The sequence below is a fragment of the Orbicella franksi genome, chromosome 13 (genome assembly GCF_964199315.1).
Source record: "Orbicella franksi chromosome 13, jaOrbFran1.1, whole genome shotgun sequence".
In the NCBI taxonomy this organism is placed as follows: domain Eukaryota; kingdom Metazoa; phylum Cnidaria; class Anthozoa; order Scleractinia; family Merulinidae; genus Orbicella; species Orbicella franksi.
The window spans coordinates 5,704,907-5,723,638 of record NC_138157.1 but is presented as its reverse complement, the minus strand read 5'-3'; the positions used below and the strand labels follow the sequence as shown (position 1 = coordinate 5,723,638).

General features: G+C 39.2%; 2 protein-coding genes across 2 annotated transcripts; one reads left to right on the top strand and one right to left on the bottom strand.

The window, feature by feature from the left end:
* Positions 1-54: 54 nt before the first annotated feature.
* On the bottom strand, positions 55-5,132 carry LOC145466144 (cleavage and polyadenylation specificity factor subunit 5-like). The gene is made up of 9 exons (XM_081449911.1): positions 5,016-5,132; positions 4,290-4,346; positions 3,876-3,905; positions 2,494-2,607; positions 2,286-2,349; positions 1,894-1,986; positions 1,317-1,392; positions 912-1,026; positions 55-268 (listed from the first exon to the last, which is right to left on the bottom strand). Exons 1-9 carry the CDS (start codon positions 5,129-5,131, stop codon positions 247-249), a joined length of 687 nt encoding a protein of 228 aa, XP_081306037.1. The 5' UTR covers position 5,132; the 3' UTR covers positions 55-246.
* A 79-nt stretch (positions 5,133-5,211) lies between these two features.
* LOC145466141 (putative aarF domain-containing protein kinase 5) lies at positions 5,212-16,732 on the top strand. Its single transcript, XM_081449909.1, has 15 exons — positions 5,212-5,489; positions 7,145-7,208; positions 7,656-7,832; positions 8,398-8,421; positions 8,981-9,121; positions 9,645-9,758; positions 10,334-10,465; positions 10,724-10,807; positions 11,187-11,268; positions 11,700-11,778; positions 12,421-12,512; positions 12,721-12,904; positions 13,859-13,933; positions 14,263-14,358; positions 14,884-16,732. The coding sequence occupies exons 1-15, from the start codon at positions 5,212-5,214 to the stop codon at positions 15,050-15,052; spliced, it is 1,791 nt and encodes a 596-aa protein (XP_081306035.1). The 3' UTR covers positions 15,053-16,732.
* Positions 16,733-18,732: the final 2,000 nt, after the last annotated feature.

Genomic DNA, 18,732 nt, shown 5'->3' with positions numbered 1-18,732 from the left:
TATTACTTCGTCGCAGCAATCACTGTAAAAGGTAGGTGCAACTTGACACTCTAGTTTATAATTTGTTATGTACAGCATTTTACGTGTTTTATTGCTAAAAACAAAGCATACATTTATATTATACTAAACACATTATGAGAAATAAATACAAAAAATGACAAGGAAAGAGAAAAGAGGTCTAAACATCAATAAAAAATTCGTTATCCATCTGTCATCTTCAGTGCCTGTCTTGCGAAGTCACTTTATTTATAAATATATAAAGCTAAACCTGCAAAGCAAACAAAAGACAATTAGATAAACAACAATACATGCGTCATTCAAAAATGGGAGAAATTTTGTTGTACACGCCGATTTATATGTAAAGGTGTTTTGGTTAGCAAGTACGGAAACTTAGATATAGCAATTTTTCTTGGACAACTCTGTCCAAGGGGGAAAGGTGCAATGAGGTTAACCCTATGTGAAGCACCAGCCCATCAGACAAGGCCAGACCACAACACCGGGAACTTCGTGCCCTTCGCGATACATGTACGTGTGTGGGTTCTTTAACGTCCCCTGCTAACCATGTAACACTGAAGATGCAGGAAATCTAAACTTAATCATTTGAACTGAAAACTAAGTCTTGTTTTAAAGTTAGCTGCCGAAAAACAACGTAATCTTCCAGAACGATAACGTAAACCGTTATTGATTTTATCAGAGGCAACCACCAACAGCCTAAGTTTTCAAGGCTCGTTGTTCGTAATCCGTCCTAACCTTCCCCGATCCTAACCATCCTTGTTTCGTTTTCGTGTATCACTAGCTATTTGGCACTTGTCCATGATAGAAACCTACTATTTCGGGGTTTATTTCAAAATGAAGGTCGCTTCCCGCATCGCAATAAACGACGAAAAGCTCTTGGTACATGTATAACTGACCTGCTAAGTGCTTGTGGAAGGCTTGCTATAACTGGCCCATAACCAGGAGAGTTATCATACAGCTCAAACAACGGAGCCGCTACTAACTTGTAGTTACGAGGGACAGCGAAGTTGGCTGAAATCAAAACAAGAACATCTATCTTAAAGTTGAACAAAATTTCAAATCCGTGACCGGTGACCTGTTCATGACATGTAGTTTCTATTTTTGGGACAAACTAACTTGATGTTTTTGTTATGGTTTGTGATTTAACACAAGTTGCTAGCGAAACCGAATAAAAAGTATTACTACTATATTCCAGTGTGTGAGACTCACAGAAAACTTAAGAAGATGCAAAATGAAGTGTTGATGCCTTTTTATGCAATCATGTATAGTAAATAATCTAAAACGGCCTTTGAAATCACTACCTTTCTCTCCAAGTTGAACCAGGAAAAGTTTTCTTTGTTCTTTGGGCTTGGTTATATGAGCAGGAATATATGGATACTGCCACAAAACAAACACACCACACATAAACATCAATAATTTTCACACATGTACAACATGTACATATGCAATAAGCACAGATTTTATAAACTTAAAACTCAATAATTCTGACTACTCTACAATGGTACGTAAATATATAGTCTTAAGTGTTATCATCAGATCACATAACTTGGTACCCTGCTAGCAGAGCAGCTTCGATCTTTTCCTAAATAAGTCAACTTGGATATTTCAGAAAAAAAAGGAAAAAAAAAATGGATTGTAACCCAGACTACACAATTATGTTGCATCAACTTCAAACCAATGAGGAGTGTAATAAGTAAACCATCCCCACAGTAGAACAAGAAATTTTCTACAAAGCAGAATGGCCATGAATTATCACCAAGGCTCTGGTAATCCTTTGAATCAGAATCAGATTCAAATTATACTGAGCAAATCTCAAGTTGGCATGTATGTTGTTTATCACTGGACAAGGAATAATAATTCAACAGAATTAAGCAATACCTGTGGGGCTTCGAAGTTCGGTCTCCACCAGTTCCCTAAGCTGTCCTCTACGACCCAGTCCACCTCAGCCCCCTGCTCAGGACGGCCCAGGATCTGACCATCAATAAATCAGCAAGTTATAATTTTGTTATTTATCTACATCAACATGTACATGCTTACCAGTAATCACCAGCAAAATTATAAGTCAAACAGTTTTCTACATTATTTTATGCATGCAATACAGGCAAAGAGCAATAACTTCAAGGCTCCTTTGCTGCATAGCGATGATCCAAGATTGCCACAATCTGAGATCATAGGTCCGCAATGCATCTAAGGGTTTATGCCTGCAGACCTCTGCAAACAAGTAAACTACGAGTACATGTATTCGTGAAATATATTATTAAACTGTTTACCTCAGTCATAGATCTTTTAAGTCCATCTATTTCATCTTCCCCGGCAACAAGTTCACCACCAGGCCTTGCAAATAAAAGTAAACATTACAGGCACACGTAAAAATATTGGTAAACATCAATGATACAGTTAAAGTAATTAAATTCATGTTAACTTCATGGAGCTATTAATTTCCTTCAATAAGCTATATTCAGTAGAAAAGCAACTTACAGCTTAAAAAATGTTGTTCCCAACTGAAGCAGTAAGACATGTGGCAAACCATGTTCATGAACAATCAGCACTCCTTCAACAGTCTTCCTCATGCCAAATTTATCATATTCCTCTCTAAAATGAGCAATAAAACAGCAGAAGGCAAATTCAGTGTAAATATCTTGGAATGTACCAAGGTCACTCTTCTAATGACAACCAATAACAAAGCAGGCCAAAGCACCCCAAATGTGTTTAGAAAATACTGTAGACCAAAGAAAACTTTAAAACTTTAAAATTTGAGTTTCTACATGTGTAACTCACTAGCAACACAGAACCAGCTGTTGAGGTAATGTTGGCACAAGCAAAGAGAATTTAAATGTTGATGACCAAAGTAAACAAGTTGTTTGTTTTTTTTTTGGTTGTGGAATTTTCTAAAAGAAACAGAAAACATGTTCTTTGTGTTGCTATCGAGTTATAGAAACACTCATGGAAGTTTGGCAAAACTTGAACAAGCTGTGGAACTACTCACCTGTTGGCTCGTGTTCCCACAAATTTCTCGCTCTCCCAAATTTCCACTTGTATTTCTATTTAACAATTAGATTATGAGCTTGAGATTTCTATCACATGAGAGCTGACAAGGGTGCAGCCCGAGTCAACTATTATGCATACTGTAGAAATTGAAAGTGAATAATCTTATTGTTTTAGTATAAATCTGCTAGTTGTTGAAAACTTTATCTAAATCCTCTTCACGGACACCTCGAAAATGCAAAGAAGCAGCAGTCACTTTGCTAACGAGTGTACACTATTATGCTACTAACTATCTCAAACAAAATAGAATGTGAGCAGCATAGCCAATCAGAGAACAGCATTCAAGATAGAACATAGTTAGCAGAGTTATACTACATTTGTAAAACTTGATAGAAACACAGTACATAAATTTTTCCTATTTCTTAAATATTGAAATGTTACTACATATTTCTTACGCAACAAGTGATATAATTATACCACGCTTTTTTTTTGTCAATAATTTGACTTTTTCTTATCATCAAAGCTTCTTTGTGTGAGCCTGGTCAACAGGGCTAATGTACTTTCCAAGATGCAGCCCAGCACTATTTCGTTTTTTAAAAACCATAGTGTTTGCATAAGAAAGTGGGATACCAGATTACCAAGATCTCAGTAACCAGGCAGAATAGCATGTTTTTCTTCCCACATGAACACTCTGGCCTGGTTACTGGGACAAAATAAATAGCTTCAGTTCTGATGAAGGCAACCATGATGGCATCAGCCAACCTATGCTGGGAATAAACAACAGCTTTTTTGTCTCAGCAACTGTGGTACAGAAGCCCTAAGTGACTATTATCGCTGCAGCTGAATAGCTACAATGCTTTGTATGTTTTCCATACCTCATTCGAGTAAATCTCGCTTGAACAGAGCTGTAAAAGAAAATGCAGTTAATTGTATAAGCACATAAATACATTAAACGCATTTCAAAAATGAGGCAAACATCTACTAAATCATCTCAGACAAAAGTATTGTACATAATGGTTTGTTTTTCTTCCCTTTACCCCAGTCAGAATCAGGTAAAAACCTTTACTTAATACAATCATGTGCACTGACCTTGATTGATTGATTTCTTTCTTGCGTGGGGTTTCTCAAAAATTGTAAGACAATGAAGAAATATAGCTGGCAGTGGAATATGAGTGAACAGTATGTAGAGTGAAGGGAAGCTGCATTTGACCACACATGGTCCACTCATGTTTTCCATGTCTATGATCACATACAGTGGTTCTTACCTGAAATAACAATCTTTGACTTACCTATCCTTTTCATATAACGCTTCTTTTGTACCAAATGTGTAATTTGTCAAGGGGTACCTTCAATGAATTAAAACAAATCTATTATACACATAAGCTTAATATACATAATATAAAACTTAAGCTTATAACAGGGCTCAAAAAAAGTGTCGTTCGGTCATCTGGGACAAGTAGATTCTCCTTCTGGGCAAGTAACTTTTCATTCTCACTTGCTCAATGGGCAAGGGAACAAGCAAGTCTTGTACATGTACCAACTAAATCATTAAAAGAGCATTCCCGAAATGGAATAAGTCGACTTATATTTATTATCAGATGACTACTGAAGTTTCACATTGAAAATTAAAGAGTATTTTCCAGCAGGTTTCGAATTCATGAGTGTAATGAGTTCAAACTCTATAGTGTACAGTATGTCAAACACTGAGACGGCTGTACTGACGCCGTAATCTGTGTTGTCAGTAGTCATTCTAAATGTATGTGATTGTGCTCTACAGTCTGCAATGTAGATCAAGACAGAAATTGCTCTTCAGGATTCTAGTTCAGCTTGATTTAATATTACTTTACGCCTATATTGTTCCCTCTAGTAAGCTAGCTAGAGACCAAAATATCAGTGAAGCTAAAGTTAAATTAAGAACTGAATTACCGAAGCTGATAACGAATGCTGAACACAGTTGCGGAAAGCACACAATCCTAAGGCAAGCAAACGAAGTAATTCCCAATATAAACACTTACAGTCGTACTGTACGATCTACTTGTGCTCCTTGTGGCCCGGTCATGTATTTTCCTGCGTTGCTTGCCGCTCGATTTCTCGGCCAACCTCGTGCGTTCACCCTTTCGTTGACCGCCATCTTGACTCTTGGCTCCAGACTCCCATCTTCCGGGCAAGCTACGTCAAGTACGAAGGTTTGAAATATACACACGAAAAACAATGATGGCGGCCGGGTCACGCTCACTTTGGTCAAACCTAACTAGGAGCAATTTTACGCTTTGTTTATATAGATGTAGAACGAATCGTTTACGACTAAAAAGCTCAGTGGCATCGGAGAACACTGCAAGAAAAAAACTGTTTCAAAGAAGAGGTTTTTGGGTTTTTTTTGGAACGGCCACGTCTGTGTTGGGTTTCACGGCGTATTATAACAGACTTTGGGAAGCTAAACAACGTAGAAGACTAAGAGTTTCAGTCGAGGGAATAGGAAGATTTTTCAGGTTAGTTAAAATAACTCAACAGACTCTTTTCACTCCACAGGGGTTGCCTCAAAAGCTAAGACATAATATAAGATCAGACCCCCTCCGAATCTCGAAATCTAAGGGTGTGTTCCTTTGGGGTGATCTGGATCAGGATCAGTGATCCAAGATCACTCGGATCATGATGCATCAAAGGAACCGATGAATCCGTGACGAGAGTGGATTTATCGGTTCCTTTGATGCACCCATGATCCGAGTGATCTAATGGATCACTGATTCTGATCCAGATCACCCCAGAGGAACGCACCCTAAGAATTAAGACCCCCCCTCCTCCGACTCTCAAAAACTGCCATATCATGTGACTTCATGCATGAGGCATTCTTGTTGTTGTTGTTGTTAAGCAGTGTCATGCCATTTGCCTACAAGTTGACCAGTGCTTGAGCATATTCTGGTACATCCTGTGCATACAGTATTCTAGGACAGGCTGTGCAGTTGCAAACATATTACAAGGTTGTCAGAAGTATGATATATGTATAGTCATCTCAAAAGATACGCAATCTTGAAGCTATCCACTTCAAAGTTACTCGATCAAAAGCCAGCAGGCACAGTCTCACGAAAAATGGAACAACTATTCATGAAGGCTTAACTCTGCCAAACTCGCCAAGAACCCTATCAAGAAAAATGAGAGCCTAGAACAGGCTATTTAACCTCCAGTGTGCAGTCCACAGTCTTCATTTTACACTGGCGGATTTACCCAAATATTTATTTTCCATTAACCAGTTAACTGTTTATTTTTTTTTATTTTTTTTTTTTTTACTTACAACACTAACTCTATTTACATTATATTGCTCTAATTATTTACACTATTTAAATTACAATAACTAAACGACTTACATTACTAACAAATACAGTTACACGACTTACACAATTAAGAAATACAGTGACGACAAGGGGCAAAGAAAAAAAAAACTGAGAAGAAAAATAGCTAGTTATCATTACAGCTTGAGGTTGTAGTACGGAAACATAAAAAAACAGACCAAAGGCACGTGGTACATTAAAAGTAAAATGAGTTATGCATCTGACAGGAGATTAGAAATAGAGTAATGGTAGGAGATAGATAACCCTACAGAAAATATAATCTAAAATATTAATTAAATCCTCATGTATCCTGTAAGAGGTTTCCATTTCTTCGTGTCTCCACTTTTTGTTTCTATCTCATATTGTAATTTTAGTGTGCATATGAAAAGCGTAAGATTTGGATGATCATTTTTTGTTTTAGCGAGCCATATGTGATATCGTGCTAAGAGAAAGCAGTAATTTATAAGAAGGGCAAATTGAGAGATATCTGGCCCCAGACCCAAAGCAGTAATATTTGTCAAAGCATAGTCTCTAGGAAGTAACTTTAAGTTTTTCAGCCATTCAGTAAGTTTATTCCAAAAGTGAGATGTTTGACCGCATGACCAAAAAAGATGAATTATTGACTCAGAGGAGGTGTGACAAAAACTGCACTTTTCATCGCCCTGTAGACCTATTCTAAATAAAAAGTTATTGGTTGGTACACGTCTATGTAAGAATTTAAACTGAAACTCTATCAGCTTAGTGCTCTTTGTGCATTTTTTAGCTAAAAGATAGGCAGCATTCCAATTTATGTTGTCATTTATTTTTTGTCTTAATAGGTGTTTCTATGTTGGTATGAACATATCCTTAGACTACTGGTGGACTCTTCGCATATTAGATCCTGTAGGTAAAAAATTTGTTAGATGTAAACCCACATACCAGTAAACAAAAAAATTAAGCTTTTGAGTAGTATTATGTATCTACTATCACACAAGTCACGTGTTTTCCCCTACATACATTACAATGCCTTACAAACCCTTGCAAAGTAAATTTTGTTCGTAGCAAAGAGTTACTTTCGTGATTTCTGCATAGCAAAATTTGGGCTGCCGTTGTTAAACATTTCTTTCCCTCAGTATCCAAATTCAAATTCAAATAGGTTATTCAAAAAAAATAAATAAATAAATAAAAAAAGAACAATCCAAAATCTTTAGACAGTTTACTGAACATTTTAATTTAAAAACCAAGATTGTCTTTAATTACATTTTCATGCACAACTGAATGTTTTTCAATCTGCGACTAAAAAGTAGTAATCTCATTAATTATCTTGTGTGTTGTATGATGTGCTGTTAGAATGGAGAGGAATATGCCCAAGCTATTAAACAATGTCACCAGAGGGCAGCAGACAGGATTGTAGTGGGAGCAGTTGACAATGGAGGGCTTTACATCAAACTAGGGCAAGGTCTTGCTTGTTTTAATCATATTCTGCCACGGGAATACACAGAGACTCTTCAAGTACTACAAGACAAGGTACTGAGAAGTCCCTCAAGGTGTTTTCCTTTGTAGAAGATTTGAACCATTCTTGCCCTAGCTGCTCAGGCAGTGTTTGTGTACAATGTACTATATATTAATTAAATCTATACATAATGTATTTTATATAAAATTAAAATGGAATAGGCTTGTTTACCAGCTCCTGTTCAGGAAAGAAGCCTGAGTTAGTAGACTGTAAAATTAGACTGTACTCAAGATACTGGTGGAAACTGAGCCTAAAAACCAGAAATAAGAGTTAAGTGTCTTCTCTTATAATTATTTCTTCGAAAGCAGCCTAAAAGATACTTTGAAAGCTAAAAATAGTAGCGTTTCATCATAACACCCTAAGTGAGACCAGAATCCTCGATTTATATCTCGCTTACGTGAGATGACAGGTATCCCCAACCTTTTCATATGGGAGTTCCCCACCCCCCTCCCAGGATTTACTACCTACACATACATGGGAGCCACTGTACTCTACTTGTTTTCACGCAGAAATCCATTAGGAAGAAGATCTGTTGACTATCTATCAACTCTCTCCTGACATAGATTCTTATTTCTGCAGGCTCTTCGAAGGAAACATGGAGAGGTCAGTTGTTCAAATTGTTTTTCAATTGATGTGTTGTGCCCTAAGCTACAGGCTGCCTTAGAGTATTAAATACTTCGAAAACTTGGTCAAACATTTGTCACTGCCACACTATCCATTGAACATTGACCATGGTTGCAACACAAAACAGGATCTGCAATGTTGTACTTAGTATAAAAGGTTCAAATTTAGAGGCAACACATAAAATTTAAAAACCAGACAGTAACTTCACCACTGAATTTCATGAAAGGGATTTTTCAAAGTCCATTTATTTTCCTTACAGTGTACACAGGGGTTTCACTGAGGGCTGGGCATCAGGCCAATTGACCAGTTGTGAGGATGATTTTGCCTGCCTGCTTTGACTTATAAAGAAATTCAGTTCAAAAAGCTTTGCTCACCTGTAAAAACCAGTTTCCCTCCTGCTGAAAACGTTAATGAAACCACTCTGTACCTCAAACAAATGACAGATTTTGCACTCCATGCATACACTGCAGAACTATAAAATGATTGAAAATCCTGATCAAGTGAAAGAGGGTTTCTACTCTGACTTGTGCCATTTCAGGCTGATGAGCTTTTCCTTGAGGACTTTGGTAAGAAAGCTCATGAGTTATTCCTGGAGTTTGATTACAATCCCATAGCAGCTGCTAGTCTGGCCCAGGTGCACCGAGCTGTGAGGCATGATGGCAGAGAGGTGGCGGTCAAGGCAAGAAACAAATTCTGATTGTTACTGCATAGCTTACCACAATCTGTGTAGTTCTTGTGGTTCAATATTTAACTCTGTAGAACTTGGTATTTTCCTTTGTTCTGGATACTGTGGATGAAATAAGGAAAGTGTCAAATTGCACCAAGGGTAACATTGAACAACAACACGATCAAAGATTTGTGACCTCTCACGCGAAAACAATTCCTAATGGCTAGTTGTAAGACATGTCATGTTCCTCCAGCTGGTTTTTTTTTTTCTGTTGTTGTTGTTGGTTCTTTGTTTGTATGGTTGGTTGAATAATTTTTTTGGGTAGGGGGCTTACAGTGAGCTGAGGGTGAGGGGTGGGGGGGAAGCTAAGGGTTTGAGTTCACAGCTCACGTGGCACTGTGATATGCGACTGAAAAAGTGTTCAAATTGTATTCTTGAAGTCGCCAAAAGATAGAGACTGAACTTCAGACATTAAAAAGCACCTGGCTGTTTTTTTAGTGATAGTGACTATTTCTTTGTTGTTCATTTACAATAGATGCAATATATTGACCTTCTGGACAGATATGATGGTGACCTGTGGACATTAAAACGCTTGCTGCAAGTCATTGCCTGGATGCATCCTTCATTTGCTTTTGCTTGGGTTCTTGATGTAAGTTTTGCCTTGATGTGTTGTTGGAATTTATCAACTTATCAGCTAAGGGTATTCATATTTTGCTAAATAATTCACAGAAAAGGAATCACAAATTTAAAATTTAATTTTATTTATGTATTAGACCTGTTCTTGGGAAAAGGATAATATAGGAAAAGGTTTCCAGAGGCTACTTAGTTTGTTTTGTGTCCAGGGGGGACTCTAGCCTGCCATGGCAGGCATTTGAAGGGGTAGGGTATTGAGCCAAAACAATATGACTCAGAGGAGATAATGTGTTGTTTTAGAACTAGTACCTCTTAGTGGTGAAAAAAGCCAGGCCCACAAAACAGTATTTTGATACCTCTTAGGGGTTGTTTTCCAAATTTTCGACGGGCATCCCCGTCCCTTTTATATGGAGTCCACCCCTTGAGCTTTATGCTATAACCCAACTCCACTTGGTAGCTCATGCTTGACGTAATATTGCATTTAGATTACCTAGCAACATGCCTGCCACTAAATCTCTTGCTTGGAGTTTGGACAAAAAAGGTAGCAGTATAGACTGTTTGTGGATTTATACAAATGCCCTTCTTTGCTAGGACTTACAAGAAACCTTGAAGGAGGAGCTTGATTTCGTACACGAAGGCCACAATGGTGAAAGATGTGCAGAAGAGTTGAAGCACCTTAGTTATGTTTACGTGCCTGAAATACACTGGGATCTTACTACCAAGGTAAGAATCACTATTTGATAGCTTGTGTTGTTTACGCTATATTTGAAGTCGAAGTTGTGACAGATTGGTTTTTTAACTGGAGTAAGAAGTTAGGCAAAAGATGTAGGTAACGTGATGCAAAACTGAAGAGGAACAAGGATTTTCAACACCTACAATGGGCATGATTGAGACGGATTACTCTACTTAATACTGTCTTAAAACATTTTAGGCCCCATTTTTCAACTCATGCCCTCCATAATGCTGAATATTTATTTACAGCGTGTGCTGACGGCGGAGTACGTTGATGCATGTAAAGTGGATGATGTCGAGGGCCTCAAACAGAGAGGACTGGATGTGGCTGATGTAAGTCTACAATAACTCACTTATGACCATTTGTCATGTGAAGAAAAAGCACCAAAGAAAATGGCATTTGATCAAATCTTTTTGCCTTTGACGTTGACTCTTGGTAAAATGTGTCGAATTCAGTGGTATCTCTTTAAGAAATTGAACTCGGTGAAATTTAGCCAAATTTCCAAAACAGGGCTTCTGGCGTCCGGCCACTAAGCTAAAAGTGGACTTTTGGCAAGCGTCCTCGTCAATCTGAGGTCAAATAACAGAAATTGGTTTCTCGGATATTAACGTGTTACTTTTTAAAAGGCGGCTAAGTTTAAGGCTGGTATTAACAAGCAAAACAAACGTGTGCACATTCAATACACTTCCTATGTTGTTCATGTGTCCTTAGGTTGACGAGAAGATGATCAAAGCATTCGGTGAGCAGTTATTTCGCAGTGGATTCATTCACGGTGACCCTCATCCTGCGAACGGTAAGTCCGATGGAGGGGCATACGGGGTCGGAGTAAAGGGGGTGGGAACTCTACGGGATGCAGGAGACAAGAGGGCGGGAAATGCAAGAAGAAGATAGCGAGAACTGGGAAAAAGACAACACTTTATTTTGCCACGTGACGTCGAATCCAGGTTTGAAAGTTTAACAAGAATCACAGTTTTAACCCAACAACATTAACCCTGTGTTCATCTCTTACATGGGCACCCAATAAATCAATAGCAATCAAACATGAAGTTCAGTGATAACTGTTTATTATCGCGCGACTTTGAACAACTCCGACCTGATGTGTTATTTTCTAGTTTGACATGCTGCAGTTGTTGTTGTCAACTGCTGCTGTTATTTTTTGCTCTTGCTGTTGTTGCCTCTTCCATGTCCTGCGTTTACTAAGCTTAATTTTCCTCTCTATCGTAGTTCTTGTAAGGAAAGGCAAAGACAATAAAGCTGAAATAGTGATTATTGACCATGGGCTTTACGAGACACTTCAACCCAGGTAATATAAACTCAGATGACATTTACTTGGATCACATAGCCGCCGTGTTACATGTATGCATACAGTAAAGCGAAAAATTTATTTTAACCTTTAGCTTGTTTTTTGATCTGCACTTCTTTTCCTCGTCTGGCGATACCGTCAGCGATATCTTACATTGTACATGCAAGTAGCTGTCGTGGGTCTGCCAGCATCTTGTCAGAATTCCCCTAACAATTCCTCTTCACCATGAACTGCGACATTTTCCTCATTTTTCTCAAGTTTAGTCGAGTGGGTGACCACACGAACGCGCGCGCAAATCACCTCGCGTGAGGAGATGCTACGCGTCGGAGATGTCTCCATTGAGGTGATTTTCGCGCGTGTGTGAGTGGTCACCCACTGGACTAGCCCTCAGACAAGTGAGGGACTATACTTTTAGTCTACCCGGCAGTACGGCACCCATTTATCTTTCTGAGTTAAGAGCTGAACTGTCAGAAGTCGGTACACCTGTATCTTGCACTTCACAACACTACGACCCCGGCCAGTTCTCTATCCATGAACTCTTGATTCAGAGTTGAGAGTCTAAGGGGCTAGATCTTGACACTTACGCCAACCAGCGCTTGCATCATGCAAAGTTTTGTTTATCCAATAACCTTGTTTTTCTAGGGACAGAGTTGCCTTGTGCCTACTGTGGAAGTCCATCGTGTTGAATGACCAGGATCGCATGCAACATTTCAGTAAACAACTTGGAGTAGATGGTAAACGTTACTTCTGTGATTTGTGTAGTTTATAGTTGATATTCTTTTCTCTCGTTGTGTAGGTTAAAATTGAACCCAATGTTCTGCGTCCTGCGTGAAATTTTCAGCAGTGTTTTCTACAAGCTTTTCCCAAAATTTAAACTTCGCAGACCAAAATAGAAGGCATCAAGTTGAATATCAGTTTTAACTATCTAAACTCTTTTTTCAGATTATGAAAACTTTTGCCAGATCCTTCTTCAGCGTCCGTTTGTGTGGGGAAGCGCTGGCATGTTATTCACATCACGAGTAACCGACGAAGACTTGGAAATCATGACAAAACTCGCTAAAGGACACTTTGAGAAAGTGATTATCATTCTCAGGCAGCTCCCGAGAAGCATGCTTCTCGTTTTCAGGTGCTTATTAAGTGAAAGCATTTGTGATATAAGCAATAGAGCACTTTTTTCGTCTTTACATGGCCTCATCTAAACACGAGGAGGGTTGGGAGAATTCGAGACAGTTATGCAAACCCTCAACTACGTCTCGGGTTTGCATAACGTTCGAGAATGAGAGCGCGCGTAGTAGACTTTCAGTTATTTTATAAAACTTGTTGTTGTAACGCTGACATTTTGTTGGCTCTTCACATCCCAAAGAAGTGATACATACTTTTTTTACCAGTCAAGAGTAGAGGGGGGAGGGGAGTGGGGGGGGGGGGGGGGGGCGTAAGTCCCGTGCACTACTCATTTTACTTGGAGATAGAACAGGGGCCTCTGTCAGACACAGTTGAACCTACTGAGTCACCAAGTGACTGTGTGTAATGCTACTTTCATCACTTTACTTTAATGGCTTTTAATATTTTCCTTGGATCTCGTCTAATTTTCCTTTTCTTATTGTGATTTACGATAATTTTTTTTACCGTTAAATGAAATGATCCTTTCGGCAACAATTTTCGTTATTTTCATATCTGTAAATAACATTCCTTGTTCTGGGCCACAATATCTCTCTTCCCTACCCCCCGATAATTAACAATTATTCACCGAAGTGGAGGTGAATAATGGTGGATATTTGCCGAGCCGCGAAGTGGCGAGGTAAATATCCATTACTTTCACCGACGCTGAGGTGAATAGTTGTTTTAGTATATACCACACAAGCTGAATAATTAGCGGACCAAAACTTAATTTTATGTGTGACAAGCGGTCGGAAATTTTAAAATCTCTCGCGCCGGCTGCTCGGAGGTGAATAGTACTTGCTAATCACCTCGGAGTTCACCAATCAGAGCCCGCGAAAAGCACTATTCACTTGTGTGGTATATCAAAATGCTTGCTGTCTATTCAGATAATTTATAGCTAGTTTTTGTTATCCATATTTAGGAACTTGAACACTGTTCGTGCCATCAATCAAGAACTAGGAGAACCAGTGGATAGATTTGTTCTTATGGCCAGATGGTTAGTAAGCTTTATTGTATTTATTTCACACCTTCTTTGTCAAACTGGTTTCTTAGAAATGGCTCTGGAAGCGATAAAAAAAAGGAACAATGAAGGAAAAAAGTACTCAAGTTAATATGCTGATAATCTTTTTAAAAGGTCATGGGCTCTACTCCCGTTGGAGGCACAAAAAATTTATTTTCTGAATTATTCTGAGTATGCTTCTTCGTTCATTGTGTTTAGTCTCTTTCATCCAAGCTACCATTCCACGTACCACCAGAAAAATTGCTCGACTCTATTGGGTAAAAAGGCTAAAATCGTCAGTTTAACATTATGGCTTTACTTTGCAGCGCCATCGCTGGAGTTCACGGTGATATAAAACATAACAGCATGTGGTCAAAAGTGAAGACATCCTTTGAATCATTTGTCCTTGATATCAGGATAAGGTACTACTATAAAACCATGATACTCATATACGTTAAGGACGTCCTTGTCACATGCAATCTTCACATACCAACAGACTTCTTGGACATCATACATTCACTGACCATATTTTGGTCGGGTTTGAGACGGGAAGCACTACATCACGGACGACGAACAAGAATAGCTCTTGCTTTATTTGATTGCTAACCCTAACCCTTACTCGTAAACTAATCTTAACCTAAGCTAATTCTCGTCCTAACCCTAATCTAGCCCAAAGAAACTAAACTAACCCTAAAATACTGCTAAATACTAAATCCCCACTCCGCGTCCCTGAGTTACGCGACGTTCGTGATCTGCCATGGCGTGACGTGACGTGATGTGACGTGACGTCTCTTGAGATAGATGTTCCCTTCTGTGGTCTGGTCTGGACAGTGTATCACTAAGTGTTGCCATTTTTGGTAATGTTAAGGGACTGGTATGCTAATCGTTAAGGATAATTCTCGCTGGAGCTCCTGCGACTGACAGATTTCACGTTGTGTCATTGACAGAGCCATGAGCTTCAGAGCGTGGATGATGGAAACGTACATACGGGTTCTCCAGTACCTGGGCCGAGCGCCAAAAGACATGGATAAATTGACGTCCAAATTGAAGACATTACATGAACTTGACACCATCAAGGCACAGCGGCCCAACCAAGGGACGGTCTCGTTCTCCTAATAGCTAGAAGAAAAACAAAGGATTGACAAGAAAAATAGCTTCATTAAAAATTGGTCCAAGTGATGTACATCTTAAAATTCAGAACCGAGAAATTTTTATTAAATCTCAGTCACTTTGACCATATTCGTATTCCCGGTATTGGACTGGAACTAGCTTGCAAGTGAGGCTCATGCGGGGAATCTTTTCAAATGCAAATAGCATTTATCCCTTTTTAATGATATTCCCCTCTACTGTAAGCTAGTTCCACTACAATACAGTGAATACAAATACTGTCTTCTGTGAGTTAGGTCCTGAATTAACCTGAGGATCGCTTACTATATATAATGTTTTGTTCGTTTCGTTTATTTATTAGTGTTTTTTTTTAGTAAAGCTAAGTTTTTATAAAATTGAGATCATTTAACGTTTTTCGGGTCGTGATCGCTTGCCTAGCCGTTTTGCGTTAGGCTAAAACGTAAAGATTGTTGCCGAATCCATTTATTATAAATCTACAAGCGTCCTATCACAATTGCCGTTCTCTGATTGGCTACGCTATTCACTATCTATTCTGTGATAGATAGTGAGTAGCGTAGCAGTGTGTCTTTGTTAACAAAATGGCGGCCGCTTCTTGGTCTGTGAAGAGGATTTAGATAAAGTTTTGAACGACTAGTAGATTTATACTAAAACAAATAGATTATTCGCTCTCGTTTTCTATGCGTGATAGCAATCTCGAGCTCGTAATCTAATTGTTAATGAATGTAATGCACACATGCTGATAATATTGACAAGGGGATAAGAGGAGAAGCCTGGGGAAGTGACTCTCGTGTGAAATGTTCGGGGAAGCTCGACGGAAAATTTGAATTTAACCCCTAAAGCCGCTAAAGGAGACCAATGATGGCGTGGGTCGAGAATTAATTTACCGCTAAAAGATACCACTTAAAACGGAAATGACAGCGTTTTTTATATTATTTCTTCGAGTGCACCCTGAAAGACATGACGGCCAACAATGCTGGCGTTTAGTCCTGAACACCCTAAGTGAAATCACAATCCTTGATTTATTCCCCCAAGCAGGAAGACGAGCATCACCGACCTTTTCATGTTGGAGTCCCCCCATGGGGTGTAATGTCAAACTTTTGTAGAATTCTAGTCTTAACGCAGAGCGTCTCAACTCTCTTTGAAGCTTGTTGGAGTACCAGACCAAAACCATTTGTATGCGAAAACTTGCCGCGCTTGCCGCTGGAAATAACGACGTGCGATAATTGCAAAAGGATTTGTTTTCTAATCACTCTGCAGTGAAATGAAAACAAAATAATTTCACCAGTCGTATAGGAGGGGGCATCTCGTTTATCGATCAGACAAGAACCGCCCTAACATGGTTTATTACAACAAACATAAACGGCCCTGGATAGGTATTAATTCAACAAATGTACCGAACAAAAACACGTAAATTTTACGAAAACAAAATTTCCAGAATGAAGTGATCAAAAGCGGAGATGCCGTCGAGTGACAACTCCTAACGGACAATCTCCTGAAATGTTCACTTCTCAGCATAATTACGTAGCCCGCATACCAACGAATCTACACACCGACACTCAACTATCTTACAATAACAACGTGAAAAATTATATTTATTGATACCAAAATAAAAGAAAACGAGGGAATGCATGCTAATAAAATTGTTATAACAGCACTTTGCATTCTTTGCCTGTTTTTGACTTCATCAGAAGGTCTTAGGAAGCTTAGGCCCGGCCGTCCACACTACACCGGAGGAATTTAAAAACGCAACAATCAGCGGTCGTTTTATATTTCTGTTTGAGGAAATCTCGGTCAGGGAATCACGTGGGTCTCCTGATCCTATCGTGTTCGAAAAGGTCCGTTTTAAAATGTTTTCCGTCCACACGAAAACTCAAAGCCGGCGTTTTCAAATTCCTTCGGTTTGAAGAGCGTTTTCGAAAAGCTCCGTTTACGTGACGGATTACTGTGGACCGTAGGCCTAACCGTAGAAATAAAGCTGTAAGCGTTTTTAAATTCCTCCGGCGAAGTGTGGACGGAGTCTGGAGCAAACCACGACGTCAATGAGCACCACCAAACAAAAGGTTTAATGAGCAAAACAAAGGCTGTACAAGTGTGTTCAGTAAGCCTTTGTACATTTCATAGCTTTCCTCTGCAAAACAAAGGCTGTACAAGTTTGTTCAGTAACATTTCATAGCTTTCCTCTGCAAATCAACAACGCAAAATGACCGCGAACGCGCGCGAACGATGAGTCGAACTGCTAATTTTTCGTGTTTCCATTTAAAATTGAATGCCGTCATTACATGTTTAGCCTGAGCGAGATTTTAGAGCCATAGGCATCCTGGCTGGCTGCTGGAAGGTCGATACACTTGTTTAACGTGGGGTCTGTCATCCTAAGTGGCTGCTTTGTGGTTTGCTCATGTTTTATCCCAGGACCAATCGAACGCAGATGAGAGTATCGTGTAAAAACCGTAAAAAATCACATAAATTGCAGCTCTGCCAACGTTCTTTTTAATTCAGCGATTGAGTTGTCGAGCGTTTCGGTAGAAAGTATTTCCCTCCTGCTGAAACAATCTCGTTTACGTTACTTCGCCGATGCAATACCTTTTCATCTTCCCCATTACTACACGGCAATCTTTTGCATCTTCTTCTTCAGTATAGCTTAAGGCTTTGAATACTTAAAGGCCATCGTCATCAATAACGTCCTTGAACATGGCGAGTTGATACTCGGGGCTTTCCCGCTCCAAACCAAGTAATTATTACAGTATTTCTCATTCCATAGCTTCCAGTTCTCGAGGATCTCGCTACTTAATTTGCCTGAAATCTAAATGTTGTGGAGACAATCATGATATTTGGTGGAGTAACATTGAATATTGTGATGCTTTTGGCGGCGAGGCCCTGGAAGTTGTTTTCGCTCGTAGGCATTCGTAGACGGTAGACATTGTCGATGAATTTGAACTACCCTTTCGCTGCAACGTGTAATATTAGATGGCGGAGAGAACCCGTAAACGAACCTCATCAATCAAGGCTACTGTAACTGAAGAAACACAAGGTGAACGGGAATATTAATACATAACTGTATGTATAGCATAAATTACATAGCCGTTACAGAGCATAAGCGTGCATATAAAGAATGTTTGGCAAATTAACATATTATAACCTTAAATTAATGTATGACCGCCATTTTGAATAATCAAATCCAGCTGGTGTCAGAAAATCGTTTGTTCAGTTTGGCTATGACGTCAGTGCTTTTTCATTGGCTCACAACCAAGCCTTTTGTTCTTTCGCTTTATAAGTGCGACACCACCCGGATGGTTGGGCGGCCAGTTAATTCCACCACAATATACACATCTCTCTTATAATAAAGTATTCTTCCTCAACAACCCCCATAAATATCCCCCCAATATCCACTCACAGCCTACATCTCATTAACCCCCCACGTATACCTACACAGCCTACATCTCATTAATCCCCCTACATAAACCTACACATCCTACATCTCAACAATCCCCACATATACCTACACAGCCTACATCTCATTAATCCCCCACATATACCTACACAACCTACATCTTATTTATCCCCCTACATAAAGCTACACATCCTACATCTCAATAATCCCCCACATATTCCTACACAGCCTACATCTCATTAATCCCCTACATATACCTACACATCCTACATCATCCTCC